This window comes from Actinia tenebrosa, unplaced genomic scaffold (genome assembly GCF_029948245.1).
Source record: "Actinia tenebrosa isolate PJP-AT-01 unplaced genomic scaffold, QUT_ActTen_1.0 PGA_scaffold4__44_contigs__length_22323623, whole genome shotgun sequence".
Lineage (NCBI taxonomy): Eukaryota > Metazoa > Cnidaria > Anthozoa > Actiniaria > Actiniidae > Actinia > Actinia tenebrosa.
In genome coordinates this window covers 2998610-3022231 of record NW_028292581.1, presented here as the reverse complement: position 1 = coordinate 3022231, position 23622 = coordinate 2998610, and the positions used below count along the sequence as shown (strand labels likewise).

General features: G+C 38.2%; 2 protein-coding genes across 4 annotated transcripts; both read left to right on the top strand.

Moving 5' to 3' along the window:
* The first annotated feature begins 86 nt into the window (after positions 1-86).
* On the top strand, positions 87-17158 carry LOC116301813 (uncharacterized). 3 transcript variants are annotated; one of them, XM_089036603.1, is made up of 7 exons: positions 87-215; positions 1265-1370; positions 10987-12501; positions 13633-13752; positions 14826-14965; positions 15281-15336; positions 15668-17158. In XM_089036603.1, exons 3-7 carry the CDS (start codon positions 11002-11004, stop codon positions 15688-15690), a joined length of 1839 nt encoding a protein of 612 aa, XP_088892729.1. In that variant the 5' UTR covers positions 87-215; positions 1265-1370; positions 10987-11001; the 3' UTR covers positions 15691-17158. The 3 variants fall into 3 exon arrangements, with proteins under 3 accessions (XP_088892729.1, XP_088892730.1, XP_031566792.1); XM_089036604.1 differs by lacking the exon at positions 1265-1370 and having other exon boundaries at positions 89-215; XM_031710932.2 differs by lacking the exons at positions 87-215; positions 1265-1370 and adding an exon at positions 8988-9404.
* A 1073-nt stretch (positions 17159-18231) lies between these two features.
* Positions 18232-23388, top strand: LOC116301816 (uncharacterized). Its single transcript, XM_031710937.2, has 4 exons — positions 18232-18421; positions 19909-20097; positions 21221-21514; positions 22820-23388. The coding sequence occupies exons 1-4, from the start codon at positions 18373-18375 to the stop codon at positions 23005-23007; spliced, it is 720 nt and encodes a 239-aa protein (XP_031566797.1). The 5' UTR covers positions 18232-18372; the 3' UTR covers positions 23008-23388.
* Positions 23389-23622: the final 234 nt, after the last annotated feature.

The following is a 23622-nucleotide window of genomic DNA, read 5'->3' as shown; positions in this document are numbered from 1 at the left end:
TTCTTTGGTCACCCTGTGTTCTCAAGAAAGGATACCAGCACGTGACAGTAAATACCACCATATTTGTATGTTACGTGAGGAGCGATCCATACGTGACTGAACTATCAGACATCGAATTTTATCGACGTTGCTGAAGCAAAGGACGAAAGATCTCTAGGAGATTCATATGTTTTAGTCGAATTTTGCAGCGAAGATGTTCAAGGGACCATTCTAAGGTAACTCGCTATGTATTTGATAGTGGTAGCAGATACAGAAACAAAAGCCAACGCTTTGCTGTAGAGGTCGATATTTCGAAGCTTCGATCGAACGTTCCGAGCGAACAGTTCAGAGCTGTTGTGATGGAACTATTGTCTAACCAAAACTATATATATGATTTGCTATTAAGTAGATCATTTATTCAGTATTATTCTACTGTTGTGATACGAGAATTACAAGGAACGGACCAGCTGTTTCTAAGTCCGAAGACAGACTAGATTTCTCAGTTTCGATCCTTCCTTTGATCGCTTTTAAAGTAGCTATATGGCAAGATATAGTCGATTATAACCTTGCATGCGATAAAAAGTCATCTAACGACGTAGATTTTCCTAATTTATAGACAAATTAGGTTTAGCTTAATAATTAACGCAATTGCTGTTTGTTTCATTAGATCTGGATGTTGTTTTGCTTTAAAATATCGATAAGTAGGCACGTTCGAGTGATATGTTTACCGAGTGACATTGCCCCCAGGCTATATAGACAAAAAGTACTCTTGTGTCTGAGAGGCTCTATAATTTTTTCATGTGTGACAGCATTTTTTGTTCTTTGTTTTGATGCTATTTGATAATTGGAATAGGACTCAATCCGGTATGCTAAACTATACCGGCTGAACGCAGGCTAGGAGAAGTCAGTGGGGATTGGGATTCCCCCCTCTGCTTCCCAATTCCCTCTCCTCCTCGCCATAGGGCCACTATGCAGGCTATATTAAAATAATGGACGCAGAAATATATATATTTTTGTTATTAAATACTAATCATTGCCAATGGCCTTAAGACTCACTATTTCGACAAGAGAATCCTAAAATGTCGGGTTAGGAGTTCCACAGACTGAATTGACTGAGGCTCAGTCTTGCTTCATCATAGTTAAAACTATGGCTCTATTGTGCAGAACTAGTTTGAGGACTAGAGGGTGGGAGGAGGGAGGGAGGGGGAGGGTGTGTGTTGAAGACAGAGTAGGGTCATAGGCCAATGCACTTTGCATTTCATGAATGCTTTTCATTTTTTGCAAGGATTTCTACAAGATACTTATCATTGCTAGACCTTGATCAACTCAAGTCTTTGTTAAATAATGATTCAAGATTTTGAAAAATAATATTGGGGCTTGTCCACACAAAGGTAGGTGAACCTTTATCAGGGCCGTATCTAAGGGGGGTTCTAGAGTGCCTGTGACCCCCCTAACTTGCAAATAGTTGGTTAGTATATCAAATGGTGCATCTTCTAGGATCCTAGATATGCTCCTAGTTATCATAATGTTATATTTTCATCCCATTTTGAGTTTCTAATGACTAAATGATATGTCATAAATGACCATGACAGGCTTAGCCTGTAAGATTGATTCTTCCAGTTGCAAATAAGTAGGAATTGGAAAAAATTCTTCCTCCAACTTTGATTCCATTGCAAGTTCAAATTCTAATTTTAATATTCCATCTATCACTATCTTGCCTCATAATAGGTTTTCCAGAGTAACAAAGTTGAATAAATAAAGAAATAAATAAAAACCATGTTAAATTTGTCAATCACTAGCTAGTAAGAAAGTACCACAAATGACTTGATATTTATCTTAGGGCTCATATTTGACTCACCATATTTTTGTTTGACTTTGCTTTATTCCATGCAATACCTTACCAATCCCAGCTTATTGATTTCAATACTAGTGAAGTATGTTTTCTAGCATCCTATCCCTATACCATGTATCCTACTGTCTGGTAACCCTATACCATGTATCCTACTGTGTGGTATCCCTCTACCATGTATGCTACTGTGTGGTATCCCTCTACCATGTATCCTACTGTCTGGTATCCCTCTACCATGTATCCTACTGTCTGGTATCCCTCTACCATGTATCCTACTGTCTGGTAACCCTATACCATGTATCCTACTGTGTGATATCCCTCTACCATGTATCCTACTGTCTGGTAACCCTATACCATGTATGCTAATGTCTGGTATCCCTATATACCATGTATCCTACTATCTGGTATCCCTATATACCATTTATCCTACTGTGTGGTATCCCTCTACCATGTATCCTACTGTGTGGTATCCCTCTACTATGTATCCTACTGTCTGGCATCCCTCTACCATGTATGCTACTGTCTGGTATCCCTATACCATGTATCCTACTGTCTGGCATCCTTATACCATGTATCCTACTGTCTGGTATCCCTCTACCATGTATCCTACTGTCTGGCATCCCTATACCATGTATCTTACTGAGTGGTATCCCTATATACCATTTATCCTACTGTGTGGTATTCATCTACCATGTATCCTACTGTGTGGTATCCCTCTACTATGTATCCTACTGTCTGGCATCCCTCTACCATGTATGCTACTGTCTGGTATCCCTATACCATGTATCCTACTGTCTGGCATCCTTATACCATGTATGCTACTGTCTGGTATCCCTCTACCATGTATGCTACTGTCTGGCATCCCTATACCATGTATCTTACTGTGTGGTATCCCTATATACCATGTATCCTACTGTGTGGTATCCCTCTACTATGTATCCTACTGTCTGGCATCCCTCTACCATGTATCCTACTGTCTGGCATCCTTATACCATGTATCCTACTGTCTGGTATCCCTCTACCATGTATCCTACTGTCTGGTAACCCTATACCATGTATCCTACTGTCTGGTATCCCTCTACCATGTATCCTACTGTCTGGCATCCCTATACCATGTATCCTACTGTGTGGTTTCCCTCTACCATGTATCCTACTGTCTGGTAACCCTATACCATGTATCCTACTGTGTGGTATCCCTATACCATGTATCCTACTGTGTGGTTTCCCTATACCATGTATCCTACTGTGTGGTTTCCCTATACCATGTATCCTACTGTGTGGTTTCCCTATACCATGTATCCTACTGTCTGGTAACCCTATACCATGTATCCTACTGTCTGGTATCCCTATATCGCGTATCCTTTTGTCAATCCATACGTGAGAATATTAAATGCTGTAGTCTTGGTATCGGCGTGTTTTGTTAACATTCTTCTAAGGTTGGATGGTGTTTTTAACCGCTGGAATCACTGGAAGGCCACAGCCACTGCTAGAAACAGTGTTTAACATGAGTCTAATAATTAAATGGAATGTTCTACCTCTTTTCGACGATTTTTAAAGGTACCGGAAAAGGGCGGTCGGCCATTTTTCACAGTGAGTGGTTAATTTCAGAGATTAAAAAACTCATATTTGAAGGTCACCTCGAGTAACCCGAAACTGTTCAGACAACTGCGCATGGTATCGTAATTGACCTGGGAACTTTTTTTAGGAATACCTCAATTAAAAGATAAATAAATGGAACCTTGTCAAATCATTATTCATTAACGAGGCTACCTACTCATTCCTCGAGGTTGGTAATCTATTTCAAATTTAATCAAATCCAAAATTGACCCAATTATTAGACCTTTTTTTCAGATACGCTTACAAATGTTTGACAAAATCTGTGAATAAGTAACAATATCAGGAATCATGCATGAATGCAACAACTATCGTCTGCAGGAGTCTACTATTTACAGTCGTGTAATCATACTAATCTTCTTTATATGCTTATGAAAAGAAAGTTTACTACAAATTTCTACTTGCGGATCCTCCCATGCTTTACTTGCACGTCAAGTACGACGAAGATTCGCGTCGAGTAAAAATGTTTAGATGATAAGAGCGGTAATTTTTAGTGCAGAGCACATTCTCCCACAAGTTTCACCTTCAAACTAATAATATGAAAAGATAGCTTTTCTATAAGGGTGACAATGTTTAAATTTAGTGCTAGAGTGGAAATCTCACAAACCAAGTGGTGACGTAACAAAAGTATTTTTTAAGATTTTGATGATTTGATCCAATGCAAAATGTGGAAAGTAATGCAAAATAAGAGATGAGTAAAGTTAAAGAGCAAATAAACAACACGACCGAAGTCATTAAGAAGTTCATTGCAGTTCGTTCAGTAACACTTCGCGTTAGAAAGTCAAGGTCAAGGTCTTTTCTTCTGAAGGACAGGCTCAAGGCATGTACTTTATAACTAGATAACAAATTCCGGTCAGTGACACGTGTGGCTGCCGGCCTCTTATTCGATAATAAGCCCCGTTCAAGGTTACCATCTTTAGTAAAAATAATATCAGCAAAAAAAAAAAAAAAAAAAAAAAAAAAAAGATTTGAGAAAATATATTCTTTATGTCTAGAAGCTACTCTTTAGACTGATTCGAATTTTAGTTTTAACACAGGAAGCCCAAGCGCGGTACTCGTGGACCGGCTTTGCAAAGAATAAAAATATATTTAGATTTGCATATCTGACGCATTTTTCAAAGTATTTTTGTATTAAGCCTTACCAGGTTTCTTGAGTGTATCCTTATTGACATTATGCCTTTCCTGTGTGCAATTTGGAGCCAATCCGATACGTTTTTCCTTTTATTTGCCTACCAAGGAAGAAAAAAAACGTCTGATCGGCTCAATGAACTACGTCACTACGGAGATATTGCGTCTAGAATTCTAGAAATCAAATATTCATTGATTAGTTTTACTGTTCAAAGGCATTGCGTATTGATGTTTTTTACGACGGCCATGTTGGAGGAACTTAACAAAAGAATTGTCAATGAATTCTTTTGTTATATCCTCCAACATGGCCGCCGTGTCTTTTGTTATTTAATTCTCTTGGGAATGGTTGAAAACCATCAATAATTCAACCCTATGGATATTATTTACTTTAACACTAACTTGATTATGTAAATATAAGATGAATTGTTTTCACTGAGTAGTATATGTGACCCGCCTTACAGAAAAAAGGGATAAATTCTCCAATAGACAAAATAAGTTTTGCTCGCAAGAATTTTTCACCGGGTTGTAGTAGTGTTTTATCGTTAGCAGGTCTGCAGGTTTTAGCGTGAACAGCTACCGGAAGCCCCTTATTCCTCCTTATTCCTGACACAAACGCCTCCATAAAGGTGACGAGGAAATAAAAATGGGCAAAAGTTAATAGAAGTTAAAAGAAACGGAAGAGGGCGAGATTATGGTTCGGGTGTCGTAAGAAAATCCTCTTGAACTATTGACAAAGAAAAACAGAATAGAGAATATCGGTTATCGCGTGAAGCGCTTATAAGAAAAAAATCCAATGGTTGCCGGCTTTGGAATCTTAACGTGAAAAATAAAAGTTGACTTTTAAATTTTAAATTCGAATTTTAATCGTAAAAGAAAACGAAACATTAATCATTTTAAGATTTTAATTGTTTTAACAATCAATTAAGATCAAGACTCTTTTAGGAAATGAAACTGATATTGACCATTTCAGCGTCTATATGCCTTATAGTATAGCATGCGGAAAAAGCATAAGTAATTCGGAGGAGCAATGGGTAATGCGCTATACTCGGTTGTTCGAAGCGTCGGTGCGCAATTTATCACTATTTCATCCTGTTTGCAAACGAGAGTAGTTTAACAGAGTGATTTCAGTTATTGTATTTTAATTTTACATTTTTCTGTCGAGGAAATCGATCGCACTTGATATAACTCGCCCATACAGCTGTTTCTCACAGCATGATCATCGAGATACTGCATATATCACCTTTTTTGTATTTTATTCCCACTTACAGTAATTTGAATTGTGAGAATCGTGTGAACAGCGTGAATAAGTTTTTCAGTAATCGCACTATATTGCACGGTTTTCCGCTTACTTAGAAAACGTTGAAACACTTTTTTTTAAGAAAATGTTTGCCAAAGTTTATTATTTTTCTTGACTATCTATGTCATAGCAACTACGAATATAGCCTCAGGCTCTTCATAAGGACCACTAGTGAAAAATTAACATATCATTCAAGAAAACTATCGCGGTGAAAAGGAATAAACTAGTTCAGACTAGAATAAATGAATTAAATAGACAGAACTATTGTAACGAATAAGCAGGCAGTTAATCAGTCTACATGCAATCTTCGAAAAAGCAAGAGGTCTCAATTTGAATCCTCCAAAAGGTTCTTAATGAAATTTCGAATTCCTTTTAGTCAGAGATACGAATGGCATAAGATTATTTATTGACCCACTCTAGCTCTTCTCATGTTACTCATACCAATCTCTCAGACAGACAGCACAGAGTACTAGATATAGTATTTCGAAAATGCAGTATCATGTATTCTGGGTCACGGTCGTGGCATCTCCAACAACATTACGCCTGTTAACCTTCAAAATCGATATCTAATCTTCGGTCTTCCGCGACTGTCTTTCTTCTCTGGAGGGTTTTACCGGTGACCTGACTATATCCGGGTAAGATCTGCACGAATTATACGATATAGTAACCCCCTCATCTATCTGTATGGTATTTCTTGGGTGTCCATTTTGAAATATTTAGGATGCACTTTCAGTGGCAAAGACTTTCATCTATGAATGGCAAATTGAGTAACGTAACCGGTGACTATCACTATTGCATTTATCGGTTTTCGATTCAGTGCTGCTTTAGAAATGATATGCTATGGTCTTCTAGAAATTTAATCTAGAGAAACTAGCCTGCATACCATATGGCCGACAATGAGCCGCGAGCCGAGCATAGCCTGCAATCTTGATCATTACAATGTAATTGACTTTTATGTGAAAAAGTACTGCAGCGCAAAATCCAAAAGCTTTCCTCTTAAAAATAAAATAACTAGTAAAACTGATATCTGTATGTTAAGACCCCCCAAAAATACTGATAAATGGATTATCTCCGTCAGCATTTTTTTTATTGCTAGAATTAAGACGTATAGCCGGATCTGCGTCACACAATCTTCTTAACTGTGATGTCACATCAGATATTTTGTTTCTTGAACCACAGGTAGCCCAAGCTTGGTTTCTGAGGTGTCCTGTTATAAGGAAATGTATGGGGAATCATCAAAAATTTCAATAAAATCATCAAAACGTGAAATAAAGCCTCGAAATTTTACCCTATCATTGAGAAATAGCACTTCTTTCGCTCTGCGTGGTTATTTTTTTGAATTTAGCCCGTTTTAAGGATTTTTTCCCCACCAGTAAGAAATAAGAGAAGGTTGGAAACTCGGGATCCAAAAGCGAGCCATCACGAGTCTTTGAAACCTCGTACGTCTTCGAATTTTCTTTCCAGCGCCAAATTTTAGTCATGACCCTTCTCTCACATCCCTATAGAACCGAGAAAGTCGCATTAGAGATTAGTCTTCGCGTCTTTAAGCCATGAAATTTGCCTGTATTCACATACTACCTCGCTTGTTCTGACCCGTACTTGGAGCTCACTGTACACCAGTTCAACGGATTTCTTTCGGCAACCGACCCGAGGTCACGCCGGAAGTCTTCGTATCGTAAATGCGGATTCGATTTGGATATCGTATTTCTTCGAAATTATAAGTTAAATACTTTTGTATCTTAGGCTGTTAAAAAATACACTCACCATAATTTTCGAAATTACAAGTTAAATACTTTCGTATCTTAGGCCGTTAAAAAATACACTCACCATAATTTTCGAAATCATAAGTTAAATACTTTTGTATCTTAGGCCATTAAAAAATACACTCACCATAATTTCGAAGAAATACGATATTCAAATCGAATCCGCATTTACGATACGAAGACTTCCGGCGTGACCTCGGGTCGGTTGCCGAAAGAAATCCGTTGAACTGGTGTACAGTGAGCTCCAAGTACGGGTCAGAACAAGCGAGGTAGTATGTGAATACAGGCAAATTTCATGGCTTAAAGACGCGAAGACTAATCTCTAATGCGACTTTCTCGGTTCTATAGGGATGTGAGAGAAGGATCATGACTAAAATTTGGCGCTGGAAAGAAAATTCGAAGACGTACGAGGTTTCAAAGACTCGTGATGGCTCGCTTTTGGATCCCGAGTTTCCAACCTTCTCTTATTTCTTACTGGTGGGGGAAAAAATCCTTAAAACGGGCTAAATTCAAAAAATAACCACGCAGAGCGAAAGAAGTGCTATTTCTCAATGATAGGGTAAAATTTCGAGGCTTTATTTCACGTTTTGATGATTTTATTGAAATTTTTGATGATTCCCCATACATTTCCTTATAACAGGACACCACAGAAACCAAGCTTGGGCTACCTGTGCTTGAACGGCAAAATGTTTATGTCTTATTGGTCGCTTGACATAAGCATAGCCGTGTATCTGCCAGACAGCCACTTCGGACCTTCATTTTTAGGGTATAAACTATCGTATTTTGTCAAATTGGCTGGCTTTTCTGATGTCATTGATCAAAGCCATTGTCATTTGCAGTATAGACCAATCACAAGCTAGCAATAAACCAGAGAATGTGTGACTAGCTTTCTCTACCTTTTAAATTGCACAAATATAAGTGCCTGGGGCGTTAATCTGACTAGGCTCCTATATGAAACAGATCTGCAATTCCTGGTGTTAATAGAAATAACAAAATATCGGAATTTCGGAAGTAATGGAACAACGATATCATCCAATTTCCAACATTTGCATAAGGTCTGTTCATAACTTATGGGTGAGGGGGAGGGGGGTTGGGAGCGGCTATGGTGATTCTGAGTTTTATTATCTTTGCGAGATATCAATATGAATATAGAATTATGAATGATCCCTTAGCGACCGAAGCTGTTTTCTTTTGCATTGTTTTTTTCTCTTAAAAGGTAAACATGGACCGTGAAGACCATTCTGTTTAGGAACAAACCATTTATTGGTCTCTATTAGCCAGACGCTTGCATGACGTCATAGTTGTCGGCATGGAAACCCTTCAGTGACGTATAAATCTCCTTTCCTCGTTATGTCGCCATCTTACAGATGGCAACCTCGTTATTATTGCCTGTGTATTTCGGACTCGATATCGAAGTCACATTGCCTTGGTCGTCAGTGAGAGCAGCCTAACTTCTATACACTGTCTATAGTTTCCAGATGTGATTCAGACCGGGCAAGGTTCCAAATCCATACTTGACTTATATATCAGTACTGGAAAGCTACAAAAAACAATGAAAAATCGCCCTATGAGGGCTCGGGAAGCATGACTAACCACACGCGTGACCTGTGCTATGATATTCTTGCTCTCGGGTTTTTTTGCCTTTTTTAAACGCTGTACAAGTGTTTGAAGACGTACCACAGCCGACCGTCTTCCAGGAAGGGACCTCGATAAGATGGATGGACAAGCGTGGATGATGGGCGCATTCAAACATCATGCTTTCTCATTTCTAAGGGTATGGGGTATTTATTTTTGTGCTTTCCTTTTCTGTAGAATTTTTCATTTCCTGAAGTTTGTTTGGAGGAATATTGCCTATGCGATTGTTTTGCTTTGGTGAAACTCAAACTGTTCTTCAGAAGCCCAACGAGTGACGTATGTAGGTTTTTATCGAGAAAAATCGATACCGGCTTCAGGCAGCACTAACGTCAACGGACAAACACTATCGGAAATAGAAGATTTTAAAAAGTATAGGCTCAAATTTTCAGCCGCAGATTTTAGACTTCAAAGCGACATAGGGTAAAATTTGAGATTTTCCAATCTCTGTTCATTAGATATAGTTTCATTATACCCAAACAACTATCTATTAATTTTCGTAACAATAGATTGCTATTTATTTTAAATAGCTTAGTCATTTCATTTGTTAAAACTACTCTTCTGTTTTGGCCATCCAGCCGCGAAGATTAGTCAGTCCGACGGTGTTGATGTACATACCTTAAAGACCTTTCATGACACATCGATCAAGTTCCACTTTCAAAACTAGCCGCTCTTGAAGACATAAACATTTCGAGTAGCATGCATTTTAACTTGTAGTGCCCCTTTTCCATTTTCTTTCAAAAATTTATCTCGTGAAATAATTTTCTCGTTTTTTTCTCTTCTCGAAGTGATTTTTAACACGAACATCAGGAATAAAGAGGTGGACTAGACATGCTTGGACATAATCTATAGTTTATCTAGCTCTTCAACAAGAACCTGCCATGTGAATAGATCAGTCTTTGAACCGGATATCTGAGCCTTCGTCATTAGAAATGTTGGTTAGCAGAAAAAGCAGAGGTTATAGCTAGATTAGCCTTTGTTTAAGAGTAACAATTATGTATCACTAAAATGTTTTGTTAGGCTTTAGATTTTGATCGAGAAGGTACGTGCGAGAAAGGGACACTCTTGCCCGAAGATACAATCCGTTATATCAATACAAATCTCTCTAACGCTAGATAAAGTATAATATTTCCCTAACCTTATTATCCTGAGGAAGCCCCGCAGATGTTGGCCAATGTTCCGAATTTCTGCCGGCTAAACTAACAATGCACAAGATTCTGTCTATGGATCCAGATAAATCTAGCAAAACATGGAGAAAAAAGATTTTAAAAATAACTGCGTTCAAAGCGTTCTACTATTTGTTATTTCTTAGGCTTTCTCAAGTACTCGATTGATGTACCTTGGGGTAACGGTTGCTCATTGGTGGCCCAGTAACTATTTATCTAGAACTGGTCGCTTGAAGAGTGGACAGCGCTGTAAATCCTTATCCCGTAGATCGAAACGTTGATGCTGTTGTTTAATAATAGTTTATCGACTGCATGGATAAGATTTATCCGTTGGATAGCGCTATCCACCCTTCGTCAACAACCGAGCCCTGAACAGCACCATTACTTAAATAGGTCTTGGTATGTAGTTATCTCTGTTGAATCCCCGTTACTATCAGCATTAGTGCGTTAGACCCTTTGTTAGTTGGTAAAAAAATAAGAGAATGAATTAACATTCTAAATTGATCTTTTTAATTTTTAATTTTTAATTAATTAATTTATTTATTTATTTTTTTGCAGTCACTGAACGGAGCCATGTGGATTAACAACTACTTGGATGAGAACGAACCGCAGGCGAACAAAAAGTGCTGCGAGTTTTGCAACACTGAAGTGCCAGATAACATAGCGAGGCGGTTCGGCTGTCCGCAATGCAATGCTAGGTACTGCTCCAAGGAACACAAGAAAGCGGACTTTCGTTTTCATAAGATGAGATGTATGAACTTTAACCACAATTCTCCATTCCCAAACACAACCAACTCATTCATTGGCGATCCTTATTGTCAGTCAAGCACACTACATTCAGCATTACGGACAGACAATGATAATTATATTCCTACAACGTTTCAAACCTACCAACAAACCCCCAGTGCAGAATTTTCTGGTAATCGTTCTAACACCAACCAACTCTCTCCAGTTCGGACCAATCAGGACTCTGTAAGCCCACATAGAGTGACATTGCAGCCACCTCAAATGCAGTATGGTCAGTCTAATCCTACCTCAAGTACTAGTCCTGGCTGTAGTGGAGAAGGATTGTCGTATATGCAAAATCCTTCACCTTATCAAAACCCTAATAACCAGTTTTTCTTGACAACTACAGAAAAGCTGCCTTCGATACAAGCTACTCAGACACGACAAACTCAACCAGGTTTAGCTAGTTATTTAAATGTACCAAACACATGTGCAAACACGCAAATGGGAACTGTTCAAATGCCGAGTTACTCAAATGATGATGATCAGATTACCTTAGAAGATGCTCTCTCTTTCCTGGATGAACAAGAGGCTAGACAGTACCCTAGTCCACAACAACAGCAACAGCAACAACAACAAGTACAGACACAGCAGCTATCGCCATTACCAAGCAGCAATGTTACTACCAGCCCAGTACCTCTGATCTCCACAGGTGAAACACCATCAGCTGAACAATACCAGCAGCTTCTGTTGATGGACTCTAATAGCAGCATTTCTAGTCAAATGTTGCCCATTCAAGGCGATCAGGGCTCGATGAAGCACAGTCAAACTCTGTCACCTACCACTTCGAATACTATTCCAAGCGAGCAACAGTCTCAACAATCTCCTTTGTCTCCTGAAAACAACGAGGTCGGCAAAAATGATGAGATGCCAGCACGATTTTGTGAGCACTTTGGGCTGTTAAACGAATCTTCTGATGCTGGCCCTCCATTGAAGGAAGAGGGGATTTTCAGTAGGTACGACTTGAGAGAAGTAGCTCAATACATAGTCCAGAGTCTTTGTAAAAACAACTACTGTATTGTGGACTTCTTGCACGGAGAACCAATTGCAGCGAACATACTGGAAGAAGTTAAAGAGTTTCATCAAGAAAATGCGTTTTCTGAAGGCCTTTTATCGTCGTCAAAGGGAAACAAAGGCAGTGCTAAGAAGAACGTACGAGAAGACCTTGTAGCATGGACTGATGGTAAAGGAAAGAAGGCTATAAAGAAACACATGAGTCGTATGGATCTGTTACTGAAGTTTTGCAATAAGTTCATAAAGGAGTGTGAGGTTTCTTCCAGAACACAGGTATCCCATCATTACCTATCAACAGTGATGAAAAAAACAAACTGCGCATGGCCGGGAAAATTATGACCAACAGTTCATTCTTGTTGATAAACTTTATATGGCACTCTTAAAGCAAAAATTTCAAAACTGTAAATCAGTTATTCATTACATCACTGTTAACTAGTATTCAATGTTTGATAGTGATTTTCCGAACTTGCGCAGTACCGTTTTTCATCATTTTCTTCCAAACACGTCAAAGGTAGCCTCCTACGCAGACGTTCTTAGTGTCTGTCACTCAACGTTTTCCTTCCCACGAGGGATTGGGAAACGTTTGTGGTGAGGAAAACGTTGTGTGACAGACACTAACAACGTCTGCGTAATAGGCTACGTCGAGAGTGGCATATACAGATTTATACCATTTTGTATTTACTTTTCTTATTATGTCTTTTCTGAGTAGGACAAACTAGCCGGTCATTTTTTTGTTAATGGAAGCCAAATGCCTCGGAAAGAGGCCAATTAGTTCCCTCTAAGGGAAAAAAGGCTGTCTCTTGTCTGATTGGCTAACAAACCGGTGAAAACCCACGTTGATTACATACTTCAAAAACCTTTTAATGCACCTTTTATAGTCTGGGGCTCTAACACGAGACATGTACTTGAAACCCCAAAACGCGCTGTGAGTTGTGCATGGAAGCTGCCAAAACTTGAGAAAATAAGTAAGAAACTAAATGTTAGGTCTGTTATCTGATTGGATAATGCTACAGTGAAAACCCATATTTATTGTATACTTAAGAAATCTCTCATGCTCCACTTACCCTATACGGCTCTCACTTGAGGTATTATTACTGCACTTAAAACCCTTACAAATACAATAACTGAACTAATAATTCTGTAAGTGTAACTAAATAGTCCCGGAAGCTGATTTGCTGCTATAATAGTGTCATGCAACCTCAATTTTATCGCTGGCTATATATCGAGTTTTCAGTCGCAAATGCTTAGCCTTGCATTTCTAATTATGAAGTGAACACGGTTGAAACGACGGCAGGTATATGGAGTCGTGTAAACACTTACACCTATTGTAGTATTAAATTGCTGATACAGGTTTTTTTAAATGGATATTCTAACTAATATAATTAACAAACTCGTTGATTTTAGGCAATGGTGGCATGCTACCCAGGAGGAGGGACTGGGTACAAGCAGCACATCGATAATCCAAGTAAAGATGGTCGCTGTGTAACAACACTCTATTATCTTAATCCTGACTGGAACATTAAGGTAACTCTAGAGATCGTATTACATGTTGCTGTAGGTTGGTATGGTGTGGGTGCAGGGTGGTTTATTGCTGATGTAGGTTTGTGTGGTGGGTTGCAGGTGATAATGAGGTGTGGGTTTAGGTTGGTTGAAATAGGTTTAGGTGTAAGTTGACGCGTTATAGTGTAGGTTGTTGCGTTATGGGCGTAATGTGGTGTGGTGTAGGTGTAATGTGGTATGGTGTGGGTGCAGGGTGATATATTGCTGGTGCAGGTTTGTGTGGTGGAATGCAGGTGATGGTGAGGTGTAGGTTTAGGTTGGTTGAAATAGGTTTTGGTGTAAGTTGATGCGTTATAGTGTAGGTCGTTGCGTTATGGGTAGGTTGGTGTGGTGTAGGCGCAGGATGTTGTAGGTTGTAGAAGATGCAAGGTGCGAGGTGGTGAGGTGTAGGTACAAGTTGGTGTGGTGTAGGTGCAAGGTGGTATGGTGTAGGTTGGTGTGAAGAAGGTGCAAGGTTGTGTGGTGTAGGTGCAAGGGGTGTATGTTGTAGGCTGGTGTGGTGAAGGTGCTGGTTGATGTGGCGTGGAGTAGGTTGTTGTAATGATTGTGTTGGTTGGTGTGGTGTAGGTGAAGATTGGTGTGGCGTAGGTGCAGGGTGGTGTAGTGTAGATGCAGGTTAATGTAGTGTGGATTGGTGTGTCGTAGGTTCAGATTGATGTGATGGAAGTGCAGGTTGGTGTGGTGTGGTATATTTGAGTGGTGGTAATGTGACGATACAGGGTGCAGGGTGGGGTGGTGTAGGTTGGTGTAATGATGGTTTAGGTCGGTGTGGTGGAGGTGCAGGTTGGTGTGGTTGGTGTGGTGGAGGTGCAGGTTGGTGTGGTTGGTGTGGCGAGATGAATGTTGGTGTGGTGTAGGTGCATTGTGGTGTGATGAAGGTGTAGGTAGTGTGTTTTAGGTTGGTATGTTGTGGGTGCAGTGTGATATACTGTAGGTACAGGTTGATGTGGTGTAGCTGATGGTGCTCGATGGTGCCACGAGTTGTCTTTGAATAAAAAAAATTATAAATAACATAACAATTGAATTATCCATTCCAGACTGATGGAGGAATCCTTAAGTTGTTTCCAAGTGGAACAGATCGCAAAACAGTCAACGTAGAACCCTATTTTGACCGTCTTTTGTTATTTTGGTCGGACAGACGAACACCACATGAAGTGACTCCTGCTTTTAAAGTCAGGTTGGTCTATACAACTGTTTTGTATCTTGTACAATACAAGCTTTGACAACAAGGATTAACGTTATTTAGTTTGTGACTTGCTTATCTTTCCACCCACCAACCACCCACCCATCCACTTACTTATACCTACACTATATCACCTACCCTACCCTAACCACCCAACCATGCACCTACTTGTACCTACACTATAGACCCCTTGTAGGATATTCCCAACGCAGTCCAATTCAGAGGATAAATCTTACTCTCATCATCTACCCTACCCTAAACCACCCTCCCATGCACCTACTCATACTTACACTATATCATTTCCTAAAGATATGCCATAACACTATGGTACTTCGACGAACAAGAACGAAAAGAATATATTAATCGTAAGTACTTCAGTCTGTTTCTTATGTTTAGGGATTAAAGTCAAAGCATTAAGGATAGTTTATACAGAAAACATTGCGCTATGGATGGACTTGTTGTGATTAATTCCATGGAATCCCATAATATCTTAATTAATACAATAGAATTCAAGATGGCCGACGTATTGGTAAAATGGTCTATTGTGGCTTTTGATGGGCCTTACCCTGTGGTGTTACTAAACATAAAATATGTAAAAGGTCAACTCTAGTATTATTGCTATTTCTAAATGATGGTTACATTACCTCTACTTATACTGGTCGATATCATCTAACGTGTACAAATTATTGATAATAGGTTACAAAGAGGGAAAAGTATAAGACCTAAAGTACAACAGATATATCACCATGTATCATCAGCTATGGTTATGGTATGGTATGGAGTGGTCCATATCCATGACAAGACCTACAGTACAACAGATATATCACCATGCATCATCAACTATGGTTATGGTATGGAGTGGTCCATATCCATGACAAGACCTACAGTACAACAGATATATCACCATGCATCATCAGCTATGGTTATGATATGGTATGGAGTGGTCCATATTCATGACAAGACCTACAGTACAACATATATATCACCATGCATCATCAACTATGGTTATGATATGGAGTGGTCCATATCCATGACAAGACCTACAGTACAACAGATATATCACCATGCATCATCGACTATGGTTATGATATGGAGTGGTCCATATCCATGACAAGACCTACAGTACAACGGATGGATATATCCATGCATCATCAGCTATGGTTATGATATGGAGTGGTCCACATCCATGACAAGACCTACAGTACAACGGATGGATATATCCATGCATCATCAGCTATGGTTATGGTATGGTGTGGTCCATATCCATGACAAGACCTACTTTACAACATATATATCATCATGCAGCATCAGCTATGGTTATGATATGGAGTGGTCTATATTCATGACAAGACCTACAGTACAACAGATATATCACCATGCATCATCAGCTATGGTTATGGTATGGAGTGGTCTATATCCATGACAAGACCTACAGTACAACAGATATATCACCATGCATCATCAGCTATGGTTATGGTATGGAGTGGTCCATATCCATGACAAGACCTACAGTACAACAGATATATCGCCATGTATCATCAACTATGGCCCATATACATATAAGCAGTTAAAGCGGACACATTCAATATTTTTGCTGCCTTTGGCCGTTTAGAAAACTTATTGCAATCATCACCGATCACTAAAGAAGACTTGTCAAGTCAGGAAAGAAAGACAAAATTGAATATAACGAGGAAGTCAATAACATCAACACCAAGCAGTATTGTGAGGATATTTTGGTACAAGGTTTTTTCATTTTTAAAGTTTCTAGGTCTAAAAAGAGATAGTACATTTTGTAGGATCGAAATATTTAGTTACTTTGGTCCAAATGCTGATAAATCATCTCAATATCGAATGATTTCGGTCCAAGGTGCGTACTTCCCTTGAAAAAGGCTTCATTGGATGGCACAAATAAAACAATACTTATTTACTATGAAATATTACACACTTTGCTATATATATATAGAATATGTACAGTGTATTAATAGAGAAAATGAACTACCATCTGAGAACAATTTTAGTTAGTAATAAGCTTACTAATCTAAGAAACGTACTTGTGTCAGATATGTAAAATTTCTAAAAAAAAATTCCAGTCAGTAATTATAGTCATTCAAGTATTTATTGCAAAAAGACCATTATGAAATGATTAATCGCCTTTTCTTAAACAATTAAATGCTTGAATAGACCGTTTGCATGATGGCATTATTTTACGCCACAACCAGGGACTAACGACTCGCGAGTGTTCTTTCAAATTCACTATTCATTTATCAGGCAAACTTTCCCCTAAATAAAATTGCCGTTCGCACGATTATCGACTCTATATCCATATTTGACAAACTTACCTTTATTTGAAAGTGAACATAGATTCCTTTTCGGTGATTTTTTGCCCTTTGACGCTTTAAAATGTTGAAAATATAAATCAAAACTTTCAGATATTGTAGTGAAGGAACACTTGAAATTGTCCACCATCTTGAATTTAGCTTAGAAACCTGGCATTTGACAAAGGAAGCCCAAAGAGTTTAGAACCACAAGGATGCACCGCGCATGCTCATGACAATATTATCCGTATTTTACCGACTATTTTTCCTCGCTTAACTTTTTTTCAACTAGAATCGATCCTTATCTTCTTTCTGCATGTCGTCATTTGAACTTGTCGAGGTTGACATGCCACTTGAAGTGTGAACATTTGATTGCTAACGGTAACCGGATAACTATAACAAACCTGGCAATTTAATTAGATTATTCCGACAATATACCATTTACTTTTAGTCCTCGATCAATAATTATTTCTATTGATTATTCTTTACGTCCCAAACATTCGTACTAATTTTACAATTTGATTTTCTACCGTTTTGAGAACTCGGCTTAAAACCAGAAGAAAGCGAAAGAAAGGAAATTCAGAAGGAAAGAGAGAACGAAAGATATGGAATAAAAAAAGACGAAGAAAAAAGGCAAGGAAAGAAGAAAGAAAACTTAAAAAGAAGAAGAAGAAAAAAAAAAGAAACTAACGAAAAAAGAGTAAATTATATGGTTACAGTTATAGAAATGATTCACTGAAAACGCTCGACAAGATACTATCATTATGGGATTTAACTATGATTTTAAGTATGATGTAGCTTTGTGAAGCAAGAATAAACATGACAAAGTACTTGTGACATCGAGTTTAACAGTTCCCAGTATTATGAGCATATATCATCCGTACTGATTCCAAGAGAGAGAGACAAAGGACTCTCGGTACGTGTTTGATTTCACCCTGGGGTGTCTTTCTGCTGGTTTATTATAAATAACAAATGAATTGAAGTATGTTTTAGGTTTTCACTGCAGGTACATGTTATCGCCTGTTAATCCGGACAGGCAAAATAATACCCTCGCAGGCCACCCATCAGTTATCACTAACACTGGACATGACAAACATCGGATTGGTTGTTCTAAGCGTTATCTGCTTGGCTATAGGTAAGGCTTATTCTCTTACACAATGAAATGCCTGTTTTGATTCCTGGAATCTTATTTTCAATGGGATTATAAAATTTCTTGTTGATATTAAGTGCATTTGTTCATTCTTGAAAAATTTTGAAGCGACTTGATGAATTTGTGGAATTTCGATGACGGGTAGAAATATGGGATCCGAAATATGTCCCAAATATGTTAACACAGAGGCAAAGGCTTCCGACATTAAAAAGTGCTTTTTGCGCTCTTTATAATCCTATGTTCAAAGGAAAATAGCAGAGGGATTGAACAGAAGTTTGCGATTCAATCGGTGATCAACGATGAGATCATCATCAAACACCAAGAACTTGAATTCTATTTTCAAAGCCGGTTCGATCGAGAATAGGATGGAGTTTTATCGAATAGTAATAACGTTAGAATTCAGGACCAAACACTAACTCTGAAAATAAAACAGCGAAAGGAGTATATATGGATCGATCATGGTCAAAAACCAAATAACAAAATAATAATAATAATAACAATAGCATCAATATTTTGAAATGTTTTTTATTTTTATTTTGAATAAATGTGATAAGAAATACCACCTCCATGGAAAGAAACTTCAGGTATTATTTCATTGTAATTTAAGTTCCGGAATTGAATTTGAGCAAAAATTATTATCCATGTCGAAATTGCGAGTTGATTGGATTTTGTTTGGTAATACCTATGTTATGTAATTGAACCCGGTACCATTATTCTTGTTCTCATTTTAATTACACGCATGGGATTATCGAATCACAGAAGGTTAAGCTTGACAAAACACAAGTCAAAGAATTAGTATTGAGTTATTATCACATTGATGAACTTATCAGATTTAATCAATTGAGGTGCAGATTTAATACTCACTCTAAAGCTAAGCGTATAATTTTAATGTGATCGATCAGTTTACTTTCAAATTTTATCGATACCCTGAAACAAGCTCTAGTCTGATCAAAGCCAGGGCCTATTGGCGACAGGGCAGAAAAAGGATATCAGCGGATCGGTCCAAAGTGAAAACAGGTTCTGTAAAGCCTTAGAATAATAAAGCGAATGGCTTTTTCTTATCGGCTATGAATTATCGGTTATTTAATGAATCGGTTATTTTTTCAGCCGGAACAAATCCCTTTCTCGATGCTAAAACTAGTAGCTCGCTAAAGCCTGCTGCAGTAACTAATGATTCATCAAACGACAAAACTGGCTAAAGACTATGCTTATTACTTAAATATTTGACAAAATAAAATATAGAAATTAAATAAATGAAAATAAAAAGCAAGATTAAACTATAGGAGGAATAAACTATCAAAGGGAAAGAAAACGATGAAAGAGAATATGAAAGAGAAAATAATGGGAAATGGAAAAGAAGGATGAAGAGAAAAGAAAAGAAAAGAAAAAAGGTGAAAAGATAAGTAATAAAAGAAAGTAAAAAAGATAAAGTATAGTAATATTGTCTAAAGAAAATTCTCCCCTCCTTTAAGCAATTGACGGCTTAGAACAACCACTCACAGCGCAACAAACGACTGGTAGTAACGAGACAGAAGAGGAACCACATCCATACACTATCTCTTTCTTTGTATTCCCTCATGGCGCCGCGTCAGACCTGCTGCAAAGGGCAATGAGCCCAAAGAAAAATACCGTAAAATCGCTAATTACTAACGCGACTGCAGGTTGGTAAACTAATAGCTTTTATCACTTGAGGGTGGTGTTTGTGGTACATACAGATGAGATGTATTGTTGTCTAGCTTGGGTACTAACAACACCACGTAAGGCATAATGAATAACAAAAAATGTTTGTACTCAAGCTAGAACACTATGCACCGTATTCATTAACTTAGCAATGACACCTAGGTGGGGATATATATTGATCCACTTACTCGAGAGCTCAACACGTGCCACATATTCCAGAACACTAGATTCACTGACATATGATTACCATGAGAGCTACACATTGAGAATTGGGTACCTCATTATATCCCCAAGAGAGTCAAAAGACAAAAACATGGCGGCCATTTTGGTGCCGTTTACAATGGACGCTAATGAGAAATCTTTTGTTAAATGGCACCAACGCCCCGCTCGAGAGGCCGTGATGACGTAACGTGCAGTCGAAGAAATTAGTTTGGGATGGCATTACATTGTATTCTTTGCTATATATATTAAAAGGCACTGTGTTACCAGTTTTCATTCACTAACTGCGCATTCGAACAACTGCCCGCTTCCACCGATCTTCCACCATACAAGGTCATCTCAGTACAAGAAAACGAATACTAATGAGCCTACACTAACTTACTTGACCTAATTCGTCTTAGTGCAATGTTTACATCAATTTAATTTGGAGAATTGAAATCTTTTCTTATTCACTTACGTTTTGTCGTTCAACCGGTACAGTCTTAACTAGTACCATATATGAAGCCTCAACCAAATTTAATGTGGCAAAATTTAGTGTAGGGATTTAGGGGGCTATCACTCTCTCTGTTACCTATATCTAGTCTAAGACCTAGAAAAATAATATCGCTTTAAAATATATAATACGAATATTAGACCTGACTGTTTTTTTCTTTACAAAATGAAAGTAGTTTATAGTATCTCTGTTGCAGGTATAAGGTTTAACAATAGAATCCCTTTACTCTGGGGAAATGAAAATTTTCTCATCTAAAATGATTGTATTGTTTTTGCCATCTAACATGGCTGCCGTCACGTGATCGCGCAAAACTTCTAGTGCAAAAATATTTCTATTTTTTTATCAATAAATAATCATGTTATATGTTGGTCTTTTGTTGTCTTATATTATAGCCAATGGCAGTGCCGAAGAAACATGGATCGATAAGGAAGACATCGATCCTGATTTACTCTATCAACGGGGCAGTATTAACCACCCCACGAGTGAGATGTACCCTAAATGCCATCAGTGTACCAAGAACTCCACCTATGAAGGATGTACCGAGAAGAAGACTCTAAAAGTGTGCAACAAGGGGCTGGCTAACATCTGCTATACCAAGAGTGTTAAGAGAGGCGAGGTAGTGCACTATGAGATGGGATGTGCTACACACAAGCAGTGTAGGCGCGCAAGGGCACAGCCTTGTGCTTGTAAGTACCACTAATTAATTAATGTCTTGGCTTCACTAGCGTAGGGAGGGGGGTGGGGGCCACGTGCCCAGCTAAATGTTTGGTCTCGGCACCAAAATTAAATTAATTCATGCAAAATTTCTGTGGATTTGTCGGGAAAGTGGCACATGTCCCCCCCCCCCCCCCCCCCCCCCATAAATTAATTGAGACCTCACTACGACCCTGCTTGAAAAAGTTCCCTTAAACTTTTGTATGGTTCAGAGTGTCTTCCCTTGAGCCTCATGTCATGTTTAAATATGCAGTCCTGTTATGTTTTAGTGTCATGAGTGCATCCAAACGAAATGACTATGCAAAATAATTGATAAGTTCGGCTTTATACACGTAAATCAAAGGGTACGCTATCATCGATTATTATAACAAATAACATTTAAAATTTTCCAAGTCAAAAATACCAAACTAGCTTATGCTGAAATATACTTTTATGGCAATCTTTTAAAACAAAATTACAAATCAAAATAAGCACCAGGACCGCTTACTTAAGTACTTTTACACCTTCTATACGCAAAAAAAAAAAAATGCAAAATCTTGTGTACGCAGAGTTGATATAATATAGTATATGAAGGCAAGACTGGACCAATTATTTAAATAGTCAATACTATTTTAGCAAGCTATTGCTACAACGAATTTAAGATATTTGATAATTAGGAGCACATACCTGTCTGTGAACTGGATTATATGCCTTTTCCATCGAACCTTGGGTCCGAGACAGTGGAAAATATCGATGCAGTCTTCACTCTATAGCACCCCTTCATTGTACATCAAAGACCTTGTTAGTTGATAGTGTAATCCATAACGAAAGCTTGACTAGCTAGTTTTTATCATCTCCAAAAAGACGTGACAGAAAACTTTGAAGTTGCAAGGCGATTTGCATATTAAGGTCATTTGGGAATAACTATATATAAGCGTGCACTAAAATGATCCAAATTGTAATCTAACACGTCTTCTTGCTCGGGGAAATGCATAAAAGGGTGGAATTAATGAAGGGTCTTTAATGACTTTGAGGGAGAGCTTGCGCTAATGAAGTGCGATAAGTGAAAAAAAAAAAAAAAATGAAAGAAAAAAAGTGGAGGAAAAGAAAATATGGTGGGAATAATTTGAAGCGTGCATAAATTAAGCACTTTTGGCAACCAAAGGGTTAGGGAGGAGCGGGGTGGAAATCGCATGCGCACTTAAAACGATTCTTATAAACTATATGAACTGGCTTGTTCGATTCGCAAACTAAATTGTTCACAATTTACTAAGTTTAGCTATATTCTTCAATTGCAGTCAAAGTCAAGCACTGTTTCACGTGTTGTCAGTGGAGTGGCTGTAATTCCCAGTCTCATCATCACAAGAAATTCCCATTCGTCAAAGACATCGATACCAAGTTATCCTTCGACAGCAAATCAGCGCATATCACAATCGTCTGGGAACTACTTATAACCAGTCTCCTTTCGACAATTTTTCTCTCATAAGAAACTGGACACCAGTCCCTTCTCGACAGCTGTTATAAAAGCCGTCCTATCATTTAGTGGCAAAGGTTGACCTTGGACAAGAAAATGACTTGCTTTAATGTTGAACTGAATGTTTTAAGTAACTTCAAAGTATTCATTTTCGCACATGGGGGGTGGGGTGCGTAGGGAATATATGTTATCATGTGACTGTAAATGACGTAAGCTAGCTCGCACGACATGAACTTCGCTTGAATATTTCAACAGAACTCCTTTTCCTTGAAGGTACTATGAGGGCTATTATCTGTTTGCTCCATATTGGGGGTTTTAGCAATACTATTGATAATACATAGGAAGGGAATAAAGTGTAAATAGCGATAGATAAACTAAATGTTTTGCCTGTCATTGAGTACCTCTTCATTTCTGAAAAAGAAATTTCTCGAAAAATGTTTCCATAGGTATACAATTTGATGATAAAAAAGGGTAACGAGAAGTTTCGAAATTTTGCGAACTATTTTAAGTAATGGTAGGAAAAAGACGTCATCGTGTAAACGCCCCATTGCTCTTCAATTTTCTATCCCCAGACCCCGGAGTTGGTCATATTGAGAGATTCAACACATTTTGAAAATACAGATAGTC

Excerpts from the sequence above, each read along its gene's own strand:
- LOC116301813 (XM_031710932.2), top strand. The coding sequence starts at position 9,345 with ATGGATGGACAAGCGTGGATGATGGGCGCATTCAAACATCATGCTTTC. Across the intron at positions 14,966-15,280 it reads ACTCCTGCTTTTAAAGTCAG|ATATGCCATAACACTATGGT; the intron begins GTTGGTCTATAC and ends CATTTCCTAAAG. Across the intron at positions 15,337-15,667 it reads ACGAAAAGAATATATTAATC|GTTACAAAGAGGGAAAAGTA; the intron begins GTAAGTACTTCA and ends TATTGATAATAG.
- LOC116301816 (XM_031710937.2), top strand. The coding sequence starts at position 18,373 with ATGACAAACATCGGATTGGTTGTTCTAAGCGTTATCTGCTTGGCTATA. Across the intron at positions 18,422-19,908 it reads CGTTATCTGCTTGGCTATAG|CAATTGACGGCTTAGAACAA; the intron begins GTAAGGCTTATT and ends CCCTCCTTTAAG. Across the intron at positions 21,515-22,819 it reads AAGGGCACAGCCTTGTGCTT|TCAAAGTCAAGCACTGTTTC; the intron begins GTAAGTACCACT and ends CTTCAATTGCAG.